Source organism: Dunckerocampus dactyliophorus, chromosome 16, assembly GCF_027744805.1.
Source record: "Dunckerocampus dactyliophorus isolate RoL2022-P2 chromosome 16, RoL_Ddac_1.1, whole genome shotgun sequence".
NCBI classification, from domain to species: domain Eukaryota; kingdom Metazoa; phylum Chordata; class Actinopteri; order Syngnathiformes; family Syngnathidae; genus Dunckerocampus; species Dunckerocampus dactyliophorus.
The window spans coordinates 12,917,166-12,935,000 of record NC_072834.1 but is presented as its reverse complement, the minus strand read 5'-3'; the positions used below and the strand labels follow the sequence as shown (position 1 = coordinate 12,935,000).

The window sequence follows — 17,835 nt, the reverse complement described above, 5'->3', positions numbered from 1 at the left end:
TGCATTTAACTTCAATATTCAATGATGAATAACAGCCGAAGGTAGTGGGATGAGGTGTTGGTACACAATTTGAAGTCTCTGTGTTAGACGATTCAATTAGCACCCAAATACACAGGTTATGATACAATTAAAAAACGATATATTTTTAAAACAGAACGATTCGATACAGTATAGAAACCATATGATTCAATAATCGATTTTACGGTTACATTTGTTGGTGTAGATATTAATCTTACATAGTAAAAATTAAAGAGGCCAATTCTATAAAAGTGGCATTCTTACTGTATTTTTAAATGTGTAAAAGAGCACATCATATCCCCAAGCATCCTGTAACACAGGGGTCCACAACCGCCAAGCCAACTTTCAAGCACAATAATTAAAAATAAAATCTACATCAAATTTTATGTAAATGGATATCAGTTTTGGAATTATGGGGCCATTATTTTATTCAAAAATTAATATTGTTAGAAATCCCCCAGGTTTGCATGTTTATGTTGTTTGTTGCGAGTGGCGACCTGTCCCACTTCGTTCGACAGTCGTCAAACGCACTTTGGGGCTTTTTGATACTTTGTTGGGTGTTGTGACACCAGGTGAGGTCCTCACTGATGTATGTGCCAAGGAACTTGAAGGTTTTCACCCTCTCCACCTCAGTCTCATCAATAAACAGGGCTTTATGCGGCTCCTTTTCCCTTGTTCTTGGGTCAATGATCATCTCTTTGGTCTTCTCTGTATTGAGAATGAGATTGTGATCATGACATCAAGCTATGAGGTCCGGCACCTCTCTTCTGTATGACGTTTCAACACCACCAGTGATCAGTCCGATGACTGTAGTGTCATCTGCAAATTTAATGATGCTGGTGTTGTTCTGGGAGGCCACGCAATCGTAGGTGAAGAGCGTGTAGAGGAGCGGACTCAGCACACACCCCTGTGGGGTCCCAGTGCTTGAGCTGGATGTGCAATTGTGGACTCTGACTGACTGGGACCTGTCTGTTAGAAAGTTAAACACCCAGTTACAGAGGGAGGGTGACAGGCCAAATGTGAGGAGCTTATTTGTGAGTTTGTGGGGGCTGACTGTATTAAAAGCAGAGCTATAGTCTATAAATAGCATTCTGACATATGTGTCCTGGCCTTGTAGGTGAGAAAGGGCTGTGTGGATGGCAGTGTTGACCGCATCATCAGTGGACCGGTTCTGGCGATATGCAAACTGTAGAGGGTCCACAGTGATCGGGATGCTATTTTTGATGTGGGTCATGACTATTCTTTCAAAGCACTTCATAACAATAGGAGTGAGTGCTATAGGGCGATAGTCATTTAATCAGGTCACGTTGCTCTTCTTGGGTACGGGCACTATGGTGGTGGACTTAAAGCAGGTCGGTACAGATGCTCGTGTAAGCGACAAGTTAAATATGTCAGCAAGCACATCAGCTAGCTCTGATGAGCAAACCCGAAGTGCACGGCCTGAGATGTTGTCTGGGCCTGCTGCTTTTCGTGGGTTTGTTTTGTTTTAGAACCCTGTGCACATCTGCTGATGTTACCATGAGAGGTGAGTCCTGTGTGCCAAAGCCCAGCCACCCTCTCTGCTCATCAGGAGTTTGGATGTCAAAGCGGGCGTAGAACTCATTCAACTCGTCTGGAAGTGTGGTTTGGCTGAATGTGGCTATTCTACTCCGCTGTCGATACTCCGTGATGTGCTGAAGCCCCACCCACATGCGCCGAGGGTCTGAGGTGGAATAGTAGCCCTCCAGCTTCTGTCTGTACTGTCTTTTTGGCCTCTCGTAAGGATCTCCTCAGGTCATATCTGGCCTTTTTGTAGTCCTCAACGGTGCCCATTAAAAATGCAGACGAACGAGCACGTAGCTTAGCCCTTACATCACAGTTCATCCAAGGTTTTTGATTAGGGTATTTTCTGTAATACTTGGTGGTGGTAACAGTCTCTATGCATGTGCTAATGGCGCCAGTCATCATCATTCATCCAAATCAACAGTACAATCTTCCCTCTCCGCTGCAGTTCTAAACACAACCCAGTTTGTGCAGCCAAAGCAGTCCTGAAGTACTTGATCAGTTTCTTTATTCCACACTTTAACTGCTGTACTTAGAGTTGTCTGTAGGTTGGATAAAGGACTATGGAGATGTGGTCGGCCTTTCCAAAATGGGGTCTTGGAACAGCCTTCAAAGCACCTTTCATGTTGCTAAAGACTTGGTCCAGGATGTTATTTTCCCTCGTGGGAAAGCTTACATGGTGGTAATATTTGGGGAGAACAGTCCTGAGGTTGCAGTGGTTGAAACCGCCAGATATAATGAATACAGCGTCCGGGTGTTTGGTCTCTTGTTTATCAACAATGTCATGCAGGAGGCCCAGTGCATTAGCTTGTCAAAATATATAAATTTTATATAAATATTTAAATATTTATATAATTTTATAAAATATATAAATAAATGAAAGCATGTACAAATAATTTATCACTTGCTGTGAAGGTTGTTTGTGAGTTGGGGTAGCAGAGGTTAAGATGTACTGGCACATGTAAATATTGTGTGTTTACTTAGTTTTAAATAATACAATGTTAGGTTATCAACTTAATGTGCTTATAATGGCACGTCATCGCACACGTCAGCCCTCATGGCTATATTCTTAAATGTTGTGATACAGCTCATGTATTGGATTGCATGAAATTTAGCAGGTGTACCTAATATTGTGGCCGGTGAGATGCTAAATGTTCGTATAACGGTTGCTGTCAATGCCAGTCCCAACTGCAGCATTAGCGGCCCACACGACAAGGTTAGCATTACATTCAGTAAAATGGCAGTGTGTATTCATAGAGTGATATGTGAGAGATCACTGTTGATAAATAATACATTTGCCCAAGTGAGAGAAAGCTAGCTTAATGGCTATTAGCTGGTGTCGCCCACCTACCAGAGACTCGTCTTTCATATGTCCACCACTGCTTAAACGACGTCGAAAAAAACGTTTAACCTACATCTTCAGTTTTTGTAGGAGAGCCGAAGCGTCGTATGTACGTAGAGTTTACGTGAAAATGTTAAAAAAATGTCGCCCATCAGACATCAAAGCGGACAGGATGGAAACCTTCGCTAGTTGGCCGTCAGTTGAAGACGCAACGCAATGTAACGAAGGTGCCTGTCCCTTAGCAATGTCCAATCAAAGCACAGTATTTTCTTCCCTTCGCTGTTATTGTGTGTGCCGAGTAGCTTCAACGGACACTACCGCCACCCTGTGTTAGTAACGCGCACAGCGTGTAGATGGCATCAAAGAGGAGCAATAGTGTAATATTATGACACAACATTGACGGTTTTAATTAATCTACGTTAAGGTTTTAATTTCGTATAATTTATTAATATCCGACTAGGTCATTTTTACTCCCGCTTACCCACTACACTCTGCACACTTGGCAATGACAAAATGTGCTATTGCTATAATTCTTTTTTCTTTCGTACTCCAATAGTTAACCCTCACAGGTATATTCTCGTTTTATAACATATTGTATTTCCAATATTGTTCCTTGTAATGACCATAAGTACAGTCCACTCTGCTATTCATGTTTACATTACTATTGTCTGTAAGATTGTATGTTTGAAATCTGTTGCCTGTTTTGTATGTAATATTCTGTATTTCATTGGTACTTAAATGAAAATTTAAAAAAAACTATCATTATTGTAATGCACTGTAATTTTTACTTATTAAAATCGCTCTACCATACTTTTTTTTATGTTTACATATGTCATTTGTTTCAAAATTGGCACCGTTTGAGCAAACTTAAACATTGACTTAATTATGCAGTTATTAACATTTCAAGATTCATACATGTAAACCGTATACACACACCCCTTGGACGTTTTATTAGGCAACCGTGCAAATGTCATGTCGCTCGCAGTTTTGACCGACACTGTCAGAGAAAGGTGCTAATTCAACAATACAGTATGTAAATTATATTACTGTGGTTGTGGCGTACAGTGCACTGCATTGCATAGGAGAGGGGGTTTCTAATATTCTGATGACCTTATTTAGCTGCAAGGGTCTACATATTAGAAACAGTGCGTTGCAGTGCAGCTCACCACTAAAAAACACATGAATTAGAATATTGTTTAATAGTATCGACACTGGGCAGCATGATGGTTATAAAAAGCTGCATTTCTGGTGGAAGTCTTGAATTGGAGGTCATTATATAGTACATAATGTGGCCCTTGTTACTCATCTATGTTATTACACACCACAAGGTGTGGAGGCCTCTGCATGGCAAGACAAGTCCATCAGTATAGCACTCATTTAGATGGTAGCACTATGTTGTTATCGTATTTTCCACACAGGTGAGACTGCGAAAGAGACTTTGAGTGTGTGCGCTTTCGCGGCAAGTCCCATTGTTGTTTTATGCAAACAGTCTGCGGCTGGATAGGGCGCATGGCGGTGTATGCAAATCAGCCTCTCAGCCAGCCAGTGCACAGTGTACTGCACAGGTGAGCGTTCCTCCACTTTGGAAAATGCCAAAGTAGTAGCAGCGGTGGATTTCCCAAACTTTTTTTTTCTGCCATTCCCACAGCTTGCACTTGAGAATCCGGGCAGACGCCACAAAGCATCCACCTGAGTGAGGTAAGTCTCTCTTTGACCTCAGAAAAGCAACAACAACTAGTCACCTGTATGCAGTATGTGGCATGTCACCCATGAATATTATAAACACCAGTGTAGATTGGTGTGGTCTTGTGCCAGGGAGGGCTCATTAGAATAAAGTCAAGATGATTTTCCTGGCTGGCCTGAGCGCCCTCATTGTCCTGCTTAATTTGTAAGCAATGGTGTAGGAAAATCAGCTGTATTTATCGTTGCAGATAGGAAGATGAGCACAGACACTCTGGAGCAGTCGGACGCTCAGGCCGAGCAGCAAGGTGAGAACGCTACACTTTCTCAAAGAAGTTCAATTCATGGCTTTGTTTGCTATTTATCTGCATTATTCATTCATGTACACCTTGTATGCATATGAGCAATGTGGAAAAACATCTTTGTATAACTGAAATGCATTAAGCATTATATTTGTGACTGAATTGGACATATTTTGCCCTCTTGTGTGGCCGCAGGTAAATCAAAAACTAGCTCAGTCCTGCGAGAATTAACATTATTTTAATGCTGCTGAACCTGTGATTTATTGAAATGGTCAATTTTGCATGTTGTGGAGCTGCTTTGTTAAGGCAAGTTTTGGTTTTAAAAAAGGCCAGAAAGTCTTTTTAGACATCTTAGACAGAGATTCAGTGAAAAATGAACATGGTGATCCTGACATTTTGGAGGCTTTGCAACACAGCTCATACAAGTCATGCCAGATTGAAAGGCTGCAATAATCTCATTGGTTTTACTCATATTTTTATTTGGCATTTCATTTGTGTGGTGCTTTATTGGGCAAGGAACCATGTTGGCTAATTGTTAAATAAGCCTCACTGTGAGGTAGAAGAGCCTTGTGATTTTTCCATGAAAGAGAATTTAAAAATGACAACAATATATATCATTAAAAGGAAACTAAAATAACATTAAATAATAGACTTAATTAATGGAACATGCTTATGAGTTTGCATAGCGTCTCTTTCTAGCATGCAACAATTATATTTCACACTTTAAAGACAAACAAGCATCATTTTGACCTGTGTGTGTGTGTGTGTGTGTGTGTGTGTGTGTGCGTGTATTTGTGTGTGTAGTGGCAGTTGGCGGCCACACCAGGATGCACCTGAGGCTATTTGCTGAGAAATGCTTTGGGCCCCGCGGCCGAGGACAGCGACAAAACAAAACAAAACAAAACATAAAAAAGGGAACAGTCAATACAAATGCAGAACATTCACTCAAACAATGGCCTTTCAGTTTGTTTAAAATAGTGTTAATATGCCCGTTTTGTTGGGTGCCTTGTGATTTTTGGCATTTTTGTTGTACTTTAAAGCAATCTTGACTTGACAAACATCTTCACACTAAATCATCTTTCCCCTATGTTATTTAAATGCTGCGATAACGCGAAAAAAACCCTCAACAAATAAAGACTCATTAGTGGCTTTGAGGGGTGATAATGTACTGGGAGTTTACAACTGGCCGATTCATCCATCCATTTTCTATACCACTTGTCCTCATTACGGTCATGGATAAGCTGGAGCCTGTGCTATCTTACTTTGGGGCGAGAGGCGGGGTATACCCCGGACGATGTGACACTGAGTGTGTCATACTTTAGTCCAGGGGTTCTGAAATGGCCTCAATTCGGGACCCACGTTTTCCAACAGTCGTTAAGTCCCCAGCCACTTTTATTTAAGATGTTTTTAAATGTCATCTTTTTAAACAACACACACAATGATATGCCCAAAGTGGTTATGGTTACGGTTTAATTTATTTCGAACATGCATACAGTTTACATTGAATGCTTCATAATACAATTCACAATTCTACATGTCGGAAAAGGAGTATGACATCCATAGCTAATACACATGCTCACTTCCTACAGTATATAAAACATGCACTAATTCACTATTTACATTTTTCTTTCATGCAATCAAAACAGTTCATTATTATTATTAGTATTATTATTCGACACTGAAGAAAACCAAACAACAAAAAGTTCCTCCTTTTCCCCCCTGTTGCTTCCCAGAACCACTTACACGTCTTCCTGTCCCGTCGTCTTTCGTGTCGTTCTGTGAGTGTCGTTGACATGTAGATACATGGGTTACCAATTCCAGTACTTTGTTGAGCAAGTCCTTGTAACTATGATATCAAATATCAAATGATACAGAATGTAATCCTTCTAAATACATGGTTCTTTCTTTGTGGGTTGTTTTTTTGACAACAAGCACTCTTGCTTCTCCTGGTCCTCCATTTAGCTTGGTGCAGATCTCGCCGTTGATGCTCCAAGTGCTTTGTGTCGTTCGCTGCTTCCTCGAGTTTCATGCTTTCTTGGTGATGTCAGCGCTGCGTTTTGCCAGATGTGCATTCATGGAGACGTTTGTACCTTTCAGCTTCTTTCCCTGTTTCAGCAGTGCAGTTTTGGATTCCCTGTTGGTGAACTTAACACTGATGACGGGTGTGGTGTTGATTCTTCCATACAGTATCGATGGTGTTGATGTCTATGTCCACCTCCTTTGATTGTAGGACGTTGGCAATCTGTTTCTTTGTTGAAGGAACGTCTATTTCATCTGGTTCTCCTCTGTTTTGGACTGTCCTGTCTTTCGACCTGGGTGTAATTTGGAGCTCTGTGAGGATCACATATCAGTCGTGCATTCTGATCCGTCTCAATTATATTTTTCATTTGCTCGGTGATATTTTCCTTTGCTTCTTTCTCTTCCTCAAAAGTGGTGTGCAAGGCAGCGTTATCCTTCAATAGTGCATTGATATCACCCTGTAGAATTTTCATATCAAAGTGCATTTTGGATTGATTTATTAAGGCATTGTTTTAAAGAAATGAGGAGGAACATAACTGCATGCATACAAATCATGCATAAATTAAAATTAAAGATCAAAATTGCGGTAAATAAGACCAAAAAGTTAGATATTTTGCTGTACAATGAGGATATCTTAAGGAGGACGATGAAAAATTCTATTGACTAAAACGTTATTTTAAAATGTAAATTTTTGACTAGCTTTCTGCAACCCACCCACATTGGACATGTGACCCACCATTGGGTCAGCGGTGAGTTGAGAATCACTGCTTTAGTGCTTGTAACAGCAAAATACATTTTGACCCCGAAAGGCCACCGTACTTCCCATAGTTCCGAGCAACATGTGCAAATGTGAGCGGCATGAGCTACTGCAATGCATTTTGGGACTTAGTAGTGCGTTACATACAAACTTTGGCTTTATTTTAAAAAAAAGAAAAGAAAAGAAAAAAAAAAGTTAAATTATACATTTGACAGTTCAAATTAAAAAAAAAATGCATCACACTTTTTCTGCTTTTCACAGTTAAAAAACAAACATTTATTAATAAGTTCATATGCATCACTTAAAAATTCCACCAGTGATATTTTTTAATTAATAAGGCTCTCAATATGCCTGTGAATAATAAATGAATACAAAAAAAGTCAATTAGCAGCTAAAAAGGGTAACACTAAAGATAAACTGTGAAAAAAAAAACACAGATTTTTTTTCCACTGAAAATCTAATTAAAAAGAAATGCACTTTTGTCTGATGGATGTCCAAAAGCGAGCAAAAAAAGAAGGTTGATGTGGAAAAAACATGAATTTTATTACAATATACAATATGTTATACTGTGTGTGCGCGTATGTGTGTGTATGTGTGTGTATGTACAGTATAACTTGTATAGGAGATATATCCATCCATCCAGGAAGTCTAATTGTATTAAATAAAAGTTATCGTGGTGATGGTTAATTGATGTGATGGTGTAGTGGTTTACATAGCAGCCTTTTGTGATTGACATGTGACCAGTCCAGTGTGTAGTCTGCCGGGATAGGCTCCATCTCCCTTGTTAAGGACAGCACAGGCATGACAGGACGTAAATGCATGGATGAACTTGTGTGTTGAAATGATGAAACGAGGCGTGGCTTAAAGTGCCGGTGCTGCCAAAGCTTTTTGGAACGCGGCCTCAGATCAAATATGTATTCTTCTCCCAATTCCGGAACAATTTCAGAATATCAAAAAGGTGCCAGCCCTCGCCTGGAGTGAAGGCTTGATTGAGTTGACGTTTCAAATGAATTTTTTCAGTCTAATTGAGTCTTCTTTGATCGCAATGTTTGCGTTGTTTTACAATATTTTTATCGTTGTTGGACGGCTCCCAGATCCAAGGGTGAAATTAATCATCCAGTCAATATAGTCAAACCTGCCGTTATTATGTAGTTAGATACACAGATGCAAAGATATGCAGTGTGTAGCTATGGTAATGTAACAGAACATGCATATAAAGGTTACATTGAAGTACATGATGTATTTACAGGTACACAATTCAAGATGTCTGAAAAGGAGTAGGACGAAGCAACTGTCCGCATTCTGTGTTCGACGTGTACCAGTTGACAGTTTTTTTTCATAGCAAGCAGGATAACAATGTGTAATAGTAAAGTTAACACTGGAGATATTGCAGATAGCTTATTCAGTAACAAAGAATAAGTCAATAAATAAAGGAGTACAATTGAAAGCAACATTGTTCTGTAATAAATAAGCACAGAATGTATGATAACAATACTTGAATTCATTAAGTTAACAGTAAGTACGCTAGTAAAACTAGCATAAACATCTTCTCATGAATAGATAAATACATTATTAAATTCTGATTGCTATCCAATGGAACACACGTATCTCCATTTTATTATCCCAAACAAATAAAAAGTACACTTTAAATGAAAATCACCACATTAAAAAGGAAAAATGTGTGGTTTTCACAGACAGCAGCGCTAACGCAGGTTTTCAAACATGTTTCCACACTTAGTGCTAATAATAATAGTTTTCGCAAATTATGTTATTAAAGTGACACAAAATTAATCATTTTGTGTTAGAAAGTAAATTCAGGCTTAACACATATTCTATTAAAAATAAGAAAATGTATAATAATAATAACAATGACAATTGTAATAATAGCCTGGTTGAAACAGTTAATCTACACAGTGTGGTCCTATTAGCCATTACATTAACTCTCCATGTATTTATTTAAAGTGAAAGTCTTTACAATACTTAAAACAACATGAATTACACTGAAAATAGTCTATAGAGCCACTCTTTTTTCATGTGTGTGTGTGTCTGTGCGCGCACATGTGTGAAGTCAGAGCTGATTTGCATGTCATGGTCATTTTCATACTGGAAGTTTGGCACTGCTTGTCCTGGGGGGAGTGAAGGAGGTAGAGCTAGGGGTGCGGCGGGGTTGTAAGTGTATTTGCATGATGGTGCTTCTTCAGCAGCGACTCTCGCGCGCGCGCGCACACACACACACACACACACACACACACACACACACACACACACACACACACACGCACGCACGCACGCATACACACAGAGTCCCATTTGACATTCAAATGATGCTTCAACTTCAAGCGACACATCTTTGACCTCTCCTACTCCCTGCACAGCAGCTCTAAAAAACAAATGTTTTCTTTAATCCTGTAAAATAAAATAAAAATCAAATGTGTGTGTGTGTTTTTTTTTTTGTTTTAATGTAACATCAAGTAAGATAAAAGACAACATGATTGTTACTGTGACTGGAGGCCCGTTTCTGATATTACGTCACTCTCATGTATCACAGTAAGGTGATGCATGAAATATTAGAAATGGCTCTCAGTGCATACTAATAAACATGTTGCTAAACGTGTACTGTGCTTCTATAATAATCCAAATGTGATTTTAACGATGTGATATTATAGTAATTATTATAGATGAAGATAATTAAATATGATTAATTATAATTATTATTTTAATAATGGATTTTTTTGCTGTCATTTTAGAGCAAAAAGGACTTGGATTTCACCGACAGGTAAGTGACAGAGTGGCTGTTAAAAGAAAAAAATTAATGTGGGGAGGGGGGAGGCATTATTTAAAGCAGGGGTCACCGACGTTTTTTCTTGCGAGAGCAACTTTTAGAAAATGAAAATGGCCAAGAGCTACTCATTTTTGTAACATTTATTTTCAGAGCTTATTTTAAACCCAAACAAAGCGAATATGCTTGTTTTACCAGAAGATTAACAAAATGCTGGTGTCCACAACTCACATTTTATGTTTCAGAATACATTTCTTTCCAGTGTTCTCACATTATTAACTGAAAACCTGAATGAAAAGCAGGCTTACGGGCACCTCATGTGGTCGTGGGGGGGCTACCTGGTGCCTGCGGGCACCACATTGGTGACCCCTGATTTAAAGCATAATTAGCTTTTTCTTTTTAAATACCTGATCATGTGATAAATGATGAAAAAACATACGACCAATGCTAGTAAAAATGGCCTAATAGTTATTAATAACATAACATAACAACATTTAACTTTCTTGCATCTTGTGTGCTATTGGTATCTGTCTTGCAAAGTGCTATATTTACACGTTTCACTTAAAAATGTTCCCTAAATCAATTTCCTGTCACCTTCCACTTGACACCACAAGTTGCAAGTTACTATCAGTATTAGCATGTACTGCAGGTATTATTGACCTTTGTTTTTAAATGCACAGTCTTATAATAATCCTCGGAATGTAATAATTAAGATCACATACAATTATTTCACCTCATTTCCTTGTAATACTAGTAAAATAACCTCATACAGTCAAAACTTGGTGTTCCAAATTGTCATCTGTTTTTCACAAAAACGTTGACCAAAATTTTGCTTTGCTTCTCGTCCCCTTTATTTCACCCGACCCTTACCCGTTCTGTGTCTCTCTTAAACCGCTCCCTCTGCCACCTGTGTTAACCGGGAACATTTACTGCACATTGCGATTGTATTGTAACAGACGCTACCGTCGTACTTTGCTACGAGATCTTTCTTGAATTCAATAGAGTTTCTCACCTACTTTTTCAAAGTTGTGGCGATTGCAACTTTTTTGCAGCCATACACAATAGAAAACGCACAGACCGCCTAAGCCTATTCGTCTAACGCTCAGAAATACGCAGTGCGCTTGAATGCCTCATTGGCACAGGGTGCACAATGCTTATTTGGAGGGAGAAAGGAGACATATACGGAGTTGTTCATCCTCCTGTGTGCATTATATGAAATAACACCCCCCCCACACACACACACACACAATATAGATGATTAAAGTGACAGTGTACAAAAACTGAGAGATATTTTTGGCAATAATTATCATCAAAAACCGAATCATACAAAAACCAGGGCGTACAAAAACCGAAGTACCACTCTATTTCAAAATGAAATTGTTCCCTCAATCAATTATTTAACTTCATTTACTGTGGAACTGGTTAGTGCGTTTTTTGGTTGAGGTAAAAAATGTTCGGCAAAAATTTTGCCTGGGTTTGTGTACATTTAGCGTACAATGTTGTGTTATTAATACGCTGTGTGAGTCCAACTGTGTTCTTAATATATTTTTATCACAAAACGTCCTCGTTAACACCTTGCTAATACATGGAAACAAGAAGCGGTAGTCAGCGCCGTCACCCATCTTTGGTGTCATCAGTGGTTGACTCTGTAGTTCTTTGCTTATTAACACAGTTATGCCACAAGTCTCAAAAATGCCACAAATGTTAACACAAAGCATGTTTTTATAGTTTTACATGCATCAAAACAACTCTAAATGCATATAAATGATGAATGAATGGGATAAATGAACATTTAAGTAGAATTTTACCTTCATTGAAGATGTGATTGACACAAAATGAAAGATGTGATGTGGCAGCGAGAGCAACGTTGACACCACCATGCTGTTTTGTTTTTGAGTTATTTCTTGAATTCAGTAGTGTTTGTCACCATCTTCATCAAATGCTCGCACTTGTAACTTCCTTTGGCTCCATTTTGGGTTACTGAGGTGAGAAACACTAATGAATTCAAGAAACAACTCATAGCAAAACACAGGTAGTGTCCATGTTGATCTCGCTGCCACATCGTGTCTTTGGCAATGATAGCGTCTTCAGTGAAGGTAAATGTAAAGTTAACTCTTTCACTACCAGACAAAGACAAAAAATGCACAAAAGTGCACTTGATAAAAGCTTGGCATGTGAATTTGAATGGAAAAAACACACATGACAGCAAGGAGGAAGTGAAAGAACACGGAGGGGTGTGGCATGCAGAAGGTTACGGACTGCAGGGAAATTTTAACGCATGCACACGCGCACACACGTGCGCACACACAGTTCAGTTCCAAATGTGAAAATTGTAAATAGTTCCCGGTGTTACATTTGTAGATAAATTGTTATTTGATGTAAAACAACCCTTTTTTGTGTTATGTTGTGGTATAGTTTGTTTAGGTATTTGAGCTGTCACAAAAGCAAAACATTTGTGTCAAAGTGAAAGTTATGCTTGAAATGTGTCTTTTCATGAAAAAGCTGGCTTTTGCCCTTTTTTAGTTGGGAACTGATATTTTCCTGAAACTTACCTATGTTCTACTGCTGATTACTTAAGAATGGAAAAAGGTAGAAACAAACTTATAATCTTTCTATTGGTAGTTTCCATGTTTTATAGCCATAGCACACAATATTCAAAATTGTCTAAAACGGCTGGTAGTGAACGGATTGTCTTTTGAAAAATGGCTGGATTGAATGAGTTAAATTTATTCCTTTCATTCATCATTTCTATGTATTTATATGCATTTTGAATTGTTTTCTGCATGTAAAGCTATAATTGTGAAACTGTAAAAACGTGTTTTGTGTTTAAATGTTTGTCTTTTTGAAATGGATTAATTGGACTTACATTATTTCTTATGGGGAAAAATAGATTCAATTAGAGTACGTTTTGGTTAGAGTTTGAACTTCTAGAAAGAAGAAAGAAGAAATTAATGATGGTAACCATGGTTCCATTGTACTATTAATACTATGCATAATACTGTATTTAAAAATTAAATTGTTCCCTAAGTCAAGCTTAGGCTTGATACCATAAATACCAGCAAAATGACCTAATATTAAACTATCTAACTGTTCCCCAAGTCATCCATCCATCCATCTTCTATGCTGCTTATCCTCACTAGGGTCAAGGGCATGCTGGAGCCTATCCCAGCTGACTTCGGGCGAGAGGCGGGGTACACCCTGGACTGGTCGCCAGCCAATCACAGGGCACATATAGACAAACAACCATTCACACTCACATTCATACCTATACCTATTAACCTAACATGCATGTTTTTGGAATGTGGGATGTGGAGAACCCGGAGAAAACCCATGCACGCACGGGGAGAACATGCAGATTCGAACCCAGATCTTCCCCATCTCCTGACTGTGTGGCCAACATGCTAACCACTAGGCCACCGTGCGGCCCGTTCCCCAAGGCATTCAATCTTTATTTTATTTCAGTTACGAGTGAAACCAGTAAAATGACCTAATATTTAAAAATTAAATTGTACCCAAAGTAAGTTATTTCATTTACGAATAATAGCAGTAAAATGACGTATTACTTCAGAATAAAATTGTTCCCTAAATCAATTATTTCATGTCCTTACCAGTAATACCAGTGAAATGAAGCTAATATTTGGAAAATAAATTGTCCCCTAAATCAAGTTGCTGTCACCATCCACTTTAAACACCTGCTCCCTTAAAAGGTCACGAGCTGCAGGTTGCAAATCACTTCTGCTAGCATGCATGTGAGGAACTTCATATTGTAAATGTTAATTAAAACAAACAAAAAGCAACATGAATAAAACTTGGTTTAGGCCAAAATCAAGCAAAAGAAGAAGCATCCGTGTTATTGACAGTGTCTTTTTGGACTGCTTACATCCCCAGGACAAACTACCAGCACCCCATCCATACCCCACCGACTACAACACACCACACCCTCCTCCCGCCACCCCCGCCCATGTCAATAATGACTCTCCTCTCAGCGCTACTGAATCACCTCAAATAGTTTGCAGCTATTTGGATACTTCTCCAAACATTCTTTTTGGCAGCAGGAACTTTTGTTTCCATGTGTTTGTTTTTTCAGGAAGTGCCATGGCTTTCTTTCAGGGGGTGGTGAGTGTGAGGTGAGAGAGAGGTGGGGAGGTGGGTTAGATGTATTTGCATACCGGCTCGCCCAAGGGGAGGGAGTCTATCTATCACTCGTATCTTGTTTAGCGACCAAACTGGTCCTGGAGCGACTGAATGTGTGTCTCTCTCATCTGCACGCACCTGTTTGACCTTCACACTAACACACTGTACTCAATATGACATATCACTTTATATGTCCTACATGGTTGTCCTCCCGTGCGCAGATAAAAACCGAGGACATCAACGACTCACCTCACTTGAACGCCTCGCTGAAGACATGTCACATGACACAGAACCTTCCCATGCACGGAGGTCAGATGACTGGGGTAAAGAAAGATAAATATATCAAACTGATATTCTTCAGCCAAATGTGTCAACTACAGTCACTCACATTTTCAGCCAGCATTTATATTTATATTATATCTTATCAAGGGACAATTCTATAGAAATGGATATACTTTAGAGTAGTCAATGCACAGCTTGAACAGCAGCATGGATATACTATTCACTGTCACACAGCCATCATTGTCTAACTAGCCGGCAACCTTGAGCGGGTAGCGAGATAATTGTGTCTTGCCTACAGCCATGCATGATGGTGGTCGCGTCATGGTCTGCGAGTGAGTGCTGCAGGCACTGGGGGAGATACTCAACACGCCGCCATTATTATCTAAATAGCTAGCAACACAAGTGAGTAAACCTCAACATGTCCAAATTATGATACTTAGTATGAGCACCATTGGAAAACCATTGAAAATTGACTGGAGCTGCAGAGCTTGTTACTAGAATCCTCTTCCACTCCTTCCTGATGACATCACTGGTGGAAGAGGTGGATGTTTGAGGTCTTGCGCCCCTTCACCTTCCTTCCCTCCGTTTGGGGATGCCCCACAGGTGCTCAATTCAGGTCCGGAGGAGATATACTTGGCTACTCCTCAGCAAGGTACTTGATCATCTTGGAGGTGTGTTTGGGCTACTTATCGTTGGAAAAGTGCCATGCCGGACCAGTATCTGTTTCTCTATTCCAAAATAACATGTTGGAATTCATGTTTCCCCTCAGCGATTCGCCCATGCCCCCCGTCCCGAGAGCACTCGTGTAGCCCCAGGCCATGACACTATCGTCCCTATTCTTGACTGCAGGCAAAACACAATAACTTGCTACTTGCTTAGGTTGCCAGCTATTCAGACAATAATGGCTGTGTGTTGGTCGTAAATCTGTACTGCTGCACAAGCTGTACACTGACTACCCTAATGTATATAAAGCATATCCAAGTTTACTGTACCTAGACACAATAGTCTATCATGCTGAAATGTGAGGGCTATACTCACTTGTGTCAGATTCTACTAGTAAATACAGTAAGACTGGATAAGATGAATGAATCTTTCTTTCATGACTACTACTAGGACCTGACATCTCTGCACACCATGCAGCAGTTGGTTCTGATGCAACCATCTCACATGTCATCTCACTCACCCTACCTGCTCTCACAGAACCCCAACAGCCATCAAGGTACAACCATGATGAAGACACCCATGGATGTGTAATATATGTTGATTAGAGTTAATCCCACTTACACTACTTAAATGTGCTCTTTTTGCAGCGCTTCTGCAACAGAACCTGATGTCCCTTCCTGGACCGAACCACAGTGGTCTACTTCAGCACCAGCCCGGACTGGCTTTGACTCCACAGGTAGGACTTGTAAAACAGCTGTGCAAACAAAGCGTTACATACAGACATAAATGTTTAAAATGAGGCAGGAAAGACTGCTAATTGTTAACATTAGCATGAAGGCAACCACTGTGGAATACATCTGCTTAATCAAACATGACTATAGATCGGCAGTAACGTTTGCCCAGTAGAGATTGAAGAGACAAACCAAAATCCTCACTGTGTCATGTCTACCATCCAGGCCATGAGTCGCTCGGGCCTGGTCGGACAGTCCTTGGACAACCACATGGACCTGACCCACCTGCAGATGCCCAAGCACATGGCGGTCCCACCACAGGAGGAACCAAGTGACCTGGAGGAGCTGGAGCAGTTTGCCAAAGCATTCAAACAGAGACGCATCAAACTGGGTTTCACGCAGGTACCAGAGGCGGGTGCCATGTTAGTAGTGGTGTTTTCAATATGCCACACACACTTATTAAAGGCATTTTAAATTGTAAAATGTATAGGTACTCATCACTAATAAATGATCATGAAAAATGATCGATAGAACAGATGGAATCTGAGTCACTAACCTTTAGCCTGGTCGTCAGGCTAGTGCTACCACAAGCCACTGGGTCGTCCCACTAGCCAAGCAGCCCGGGAGTGTGTTTCTCCAATGCCGTGTCTACATAATCCACACTGCTGGCCAGTTGTAATCCCAGTAACGATTTACATTAACTTGTGTTCACCTCGTTTCATGTCTTTGAGGCCGGATTATAACGGATATATAACGGATTATACCGAGGTCACGCTGCCGCAGTCAGACAGGGCACTGCCGTTACACTTACATCATGTCGTCACATACATGTACACTGGAGTTTCACGACATAAGCCATACACGACAGAAACAATATCAATTTGGCCTATGATAGAGATTTGAATTCTGTCTTGATAATGCATGTTGTTGTTGCTGCGCAAGGCTGCAATGCGTCGTCAGTGTAATGTAGCTAGCGGGGCTAATTTCCTTCCAAGTGCTGAGCCGATCCTCTATGTTACTAACCCTTGCCTCTATGATGACAAATAACCAAAATGTCTTACAAATACCATTACCAACGGAGGACTGGAAAGATAGCTAAACGTGCCACACACCGAGCAAGGAGGACACAGAGAAGTCATGCTAAACACTAAGCTAGCTTGAATGTAAAGTAGTGACAAAACCAAACAATAAGTGCTAATTACACCGTAACAAAAGTCTACCTGGAACCGCGTTAAAGCAGAGCGCAACCAGTTATGAAAAAGAAATTGGCTAGTAGATTAATAAGAGTCTAGAGCGAGAATAATACAACAGCAATTGCTATTCCAAAGAATGTATCGTGATAGCGTTATCGCAAGAGGCTGAAATATATATTGCAATATGGATTTTAGGCCATATTGCCCACTCCTAGTGGGCTTACGCCATACAGCAGTCGGCTGCACATTTTATGCTTTAGTATAACTTACTTATAAATTATTACCCACAAAGGAAAAGCACAAATTCTCCACGGTAGCATGCTGACATCCTGTCACTCTCCTGCAGTCTGGCACTCGCAGAAATGGAAGCCACATCCTAGTTGTTTGTTGTTA

At 40.0% G+C, this 17,835-nt stretch overlaps 2 protein-coding genes and 1 long non-coding RNA gene across 5 annotated transcripts in view; 1 reads left to right on the top strand and 2 right to left on the bottom strand.

Annotated features, from left to right (window-relative positions):
- The window catches only part of trim37 (tripartite motif containing 37), a 17,403-nt gene extending 14,275 nt beyond the window's left edge, over window positions 1-3,128 (bottom strand). For both annotated transcript variants that reach the window (XM_054755305.1, XM_054755304.1), the window contains exon 1: window positions 2,912-3,128. The gene's annotated coding sequence lies outside the window, so the exon portion shown is untranslated. The remainder of the gene's footprint in view (window positions 1-2,911) is intronic.
- Window positions 3,129-4,515: 1,387 nt separating this feature from the next.
- pou2f3 (POU class 2 homeobox 3) overlaps window positions 4,516-17,835 on the top strand; it is an 18,365-nt gene continuing 5,045 nt past the window's right edge. Inside the window, exons 1-7 of the mRNA XM_054755721.1 lie at window positions 4,516-4,600; window positions 4,834-4,890; window positions 10,408-10,436; window positions 14,795-14,896; window positions 15,969-16,074; window positions 16,166-16,254; window positions 16,475-16,651. Coding sequence (XP_054611696.1) covers window positions 4,842-4,890; window positions 10,408-10,436; window positions 14,795-14,896; window positions 15,969-16,074; window positions 16,166-16,254; window positions 16,475-16,651 — 552 coding nt within the window. The 5' untranslated portion in view covers window positions 4,516-4,600; window positions 4,834-4,841. The remainder of the gene's footprint in view (window positions 4,601-4,833; window positions 4,891-10,407; window positions 10,437-14,794; window positions 14,897-15,968; window positions 16,075-16,165; window positions 16,255-16,474; window positions 16,652-17,835) is intronic.
- Window positions 9,566-16,749, bottom strand: LOC129169355 (uncharacterized). Of its 2 annotated transcripts, none has more exons than XR_008566422.1 (4): window positions 16,442-16,749; window positions 16,140-16,272; window positions 14,823-14,891; window positions 9,566-10,066 (listed from the first exon to the last, which is right to left on the bottom strand). It is a non-coding gene; the product is annotated as an uncharacterized LOC129169355 (long non-coding RNA). The 2 variants fall into 2 exon arrangements; XR_008566421.1 differs by having other exon boundaries at window positions 16,454-16,749.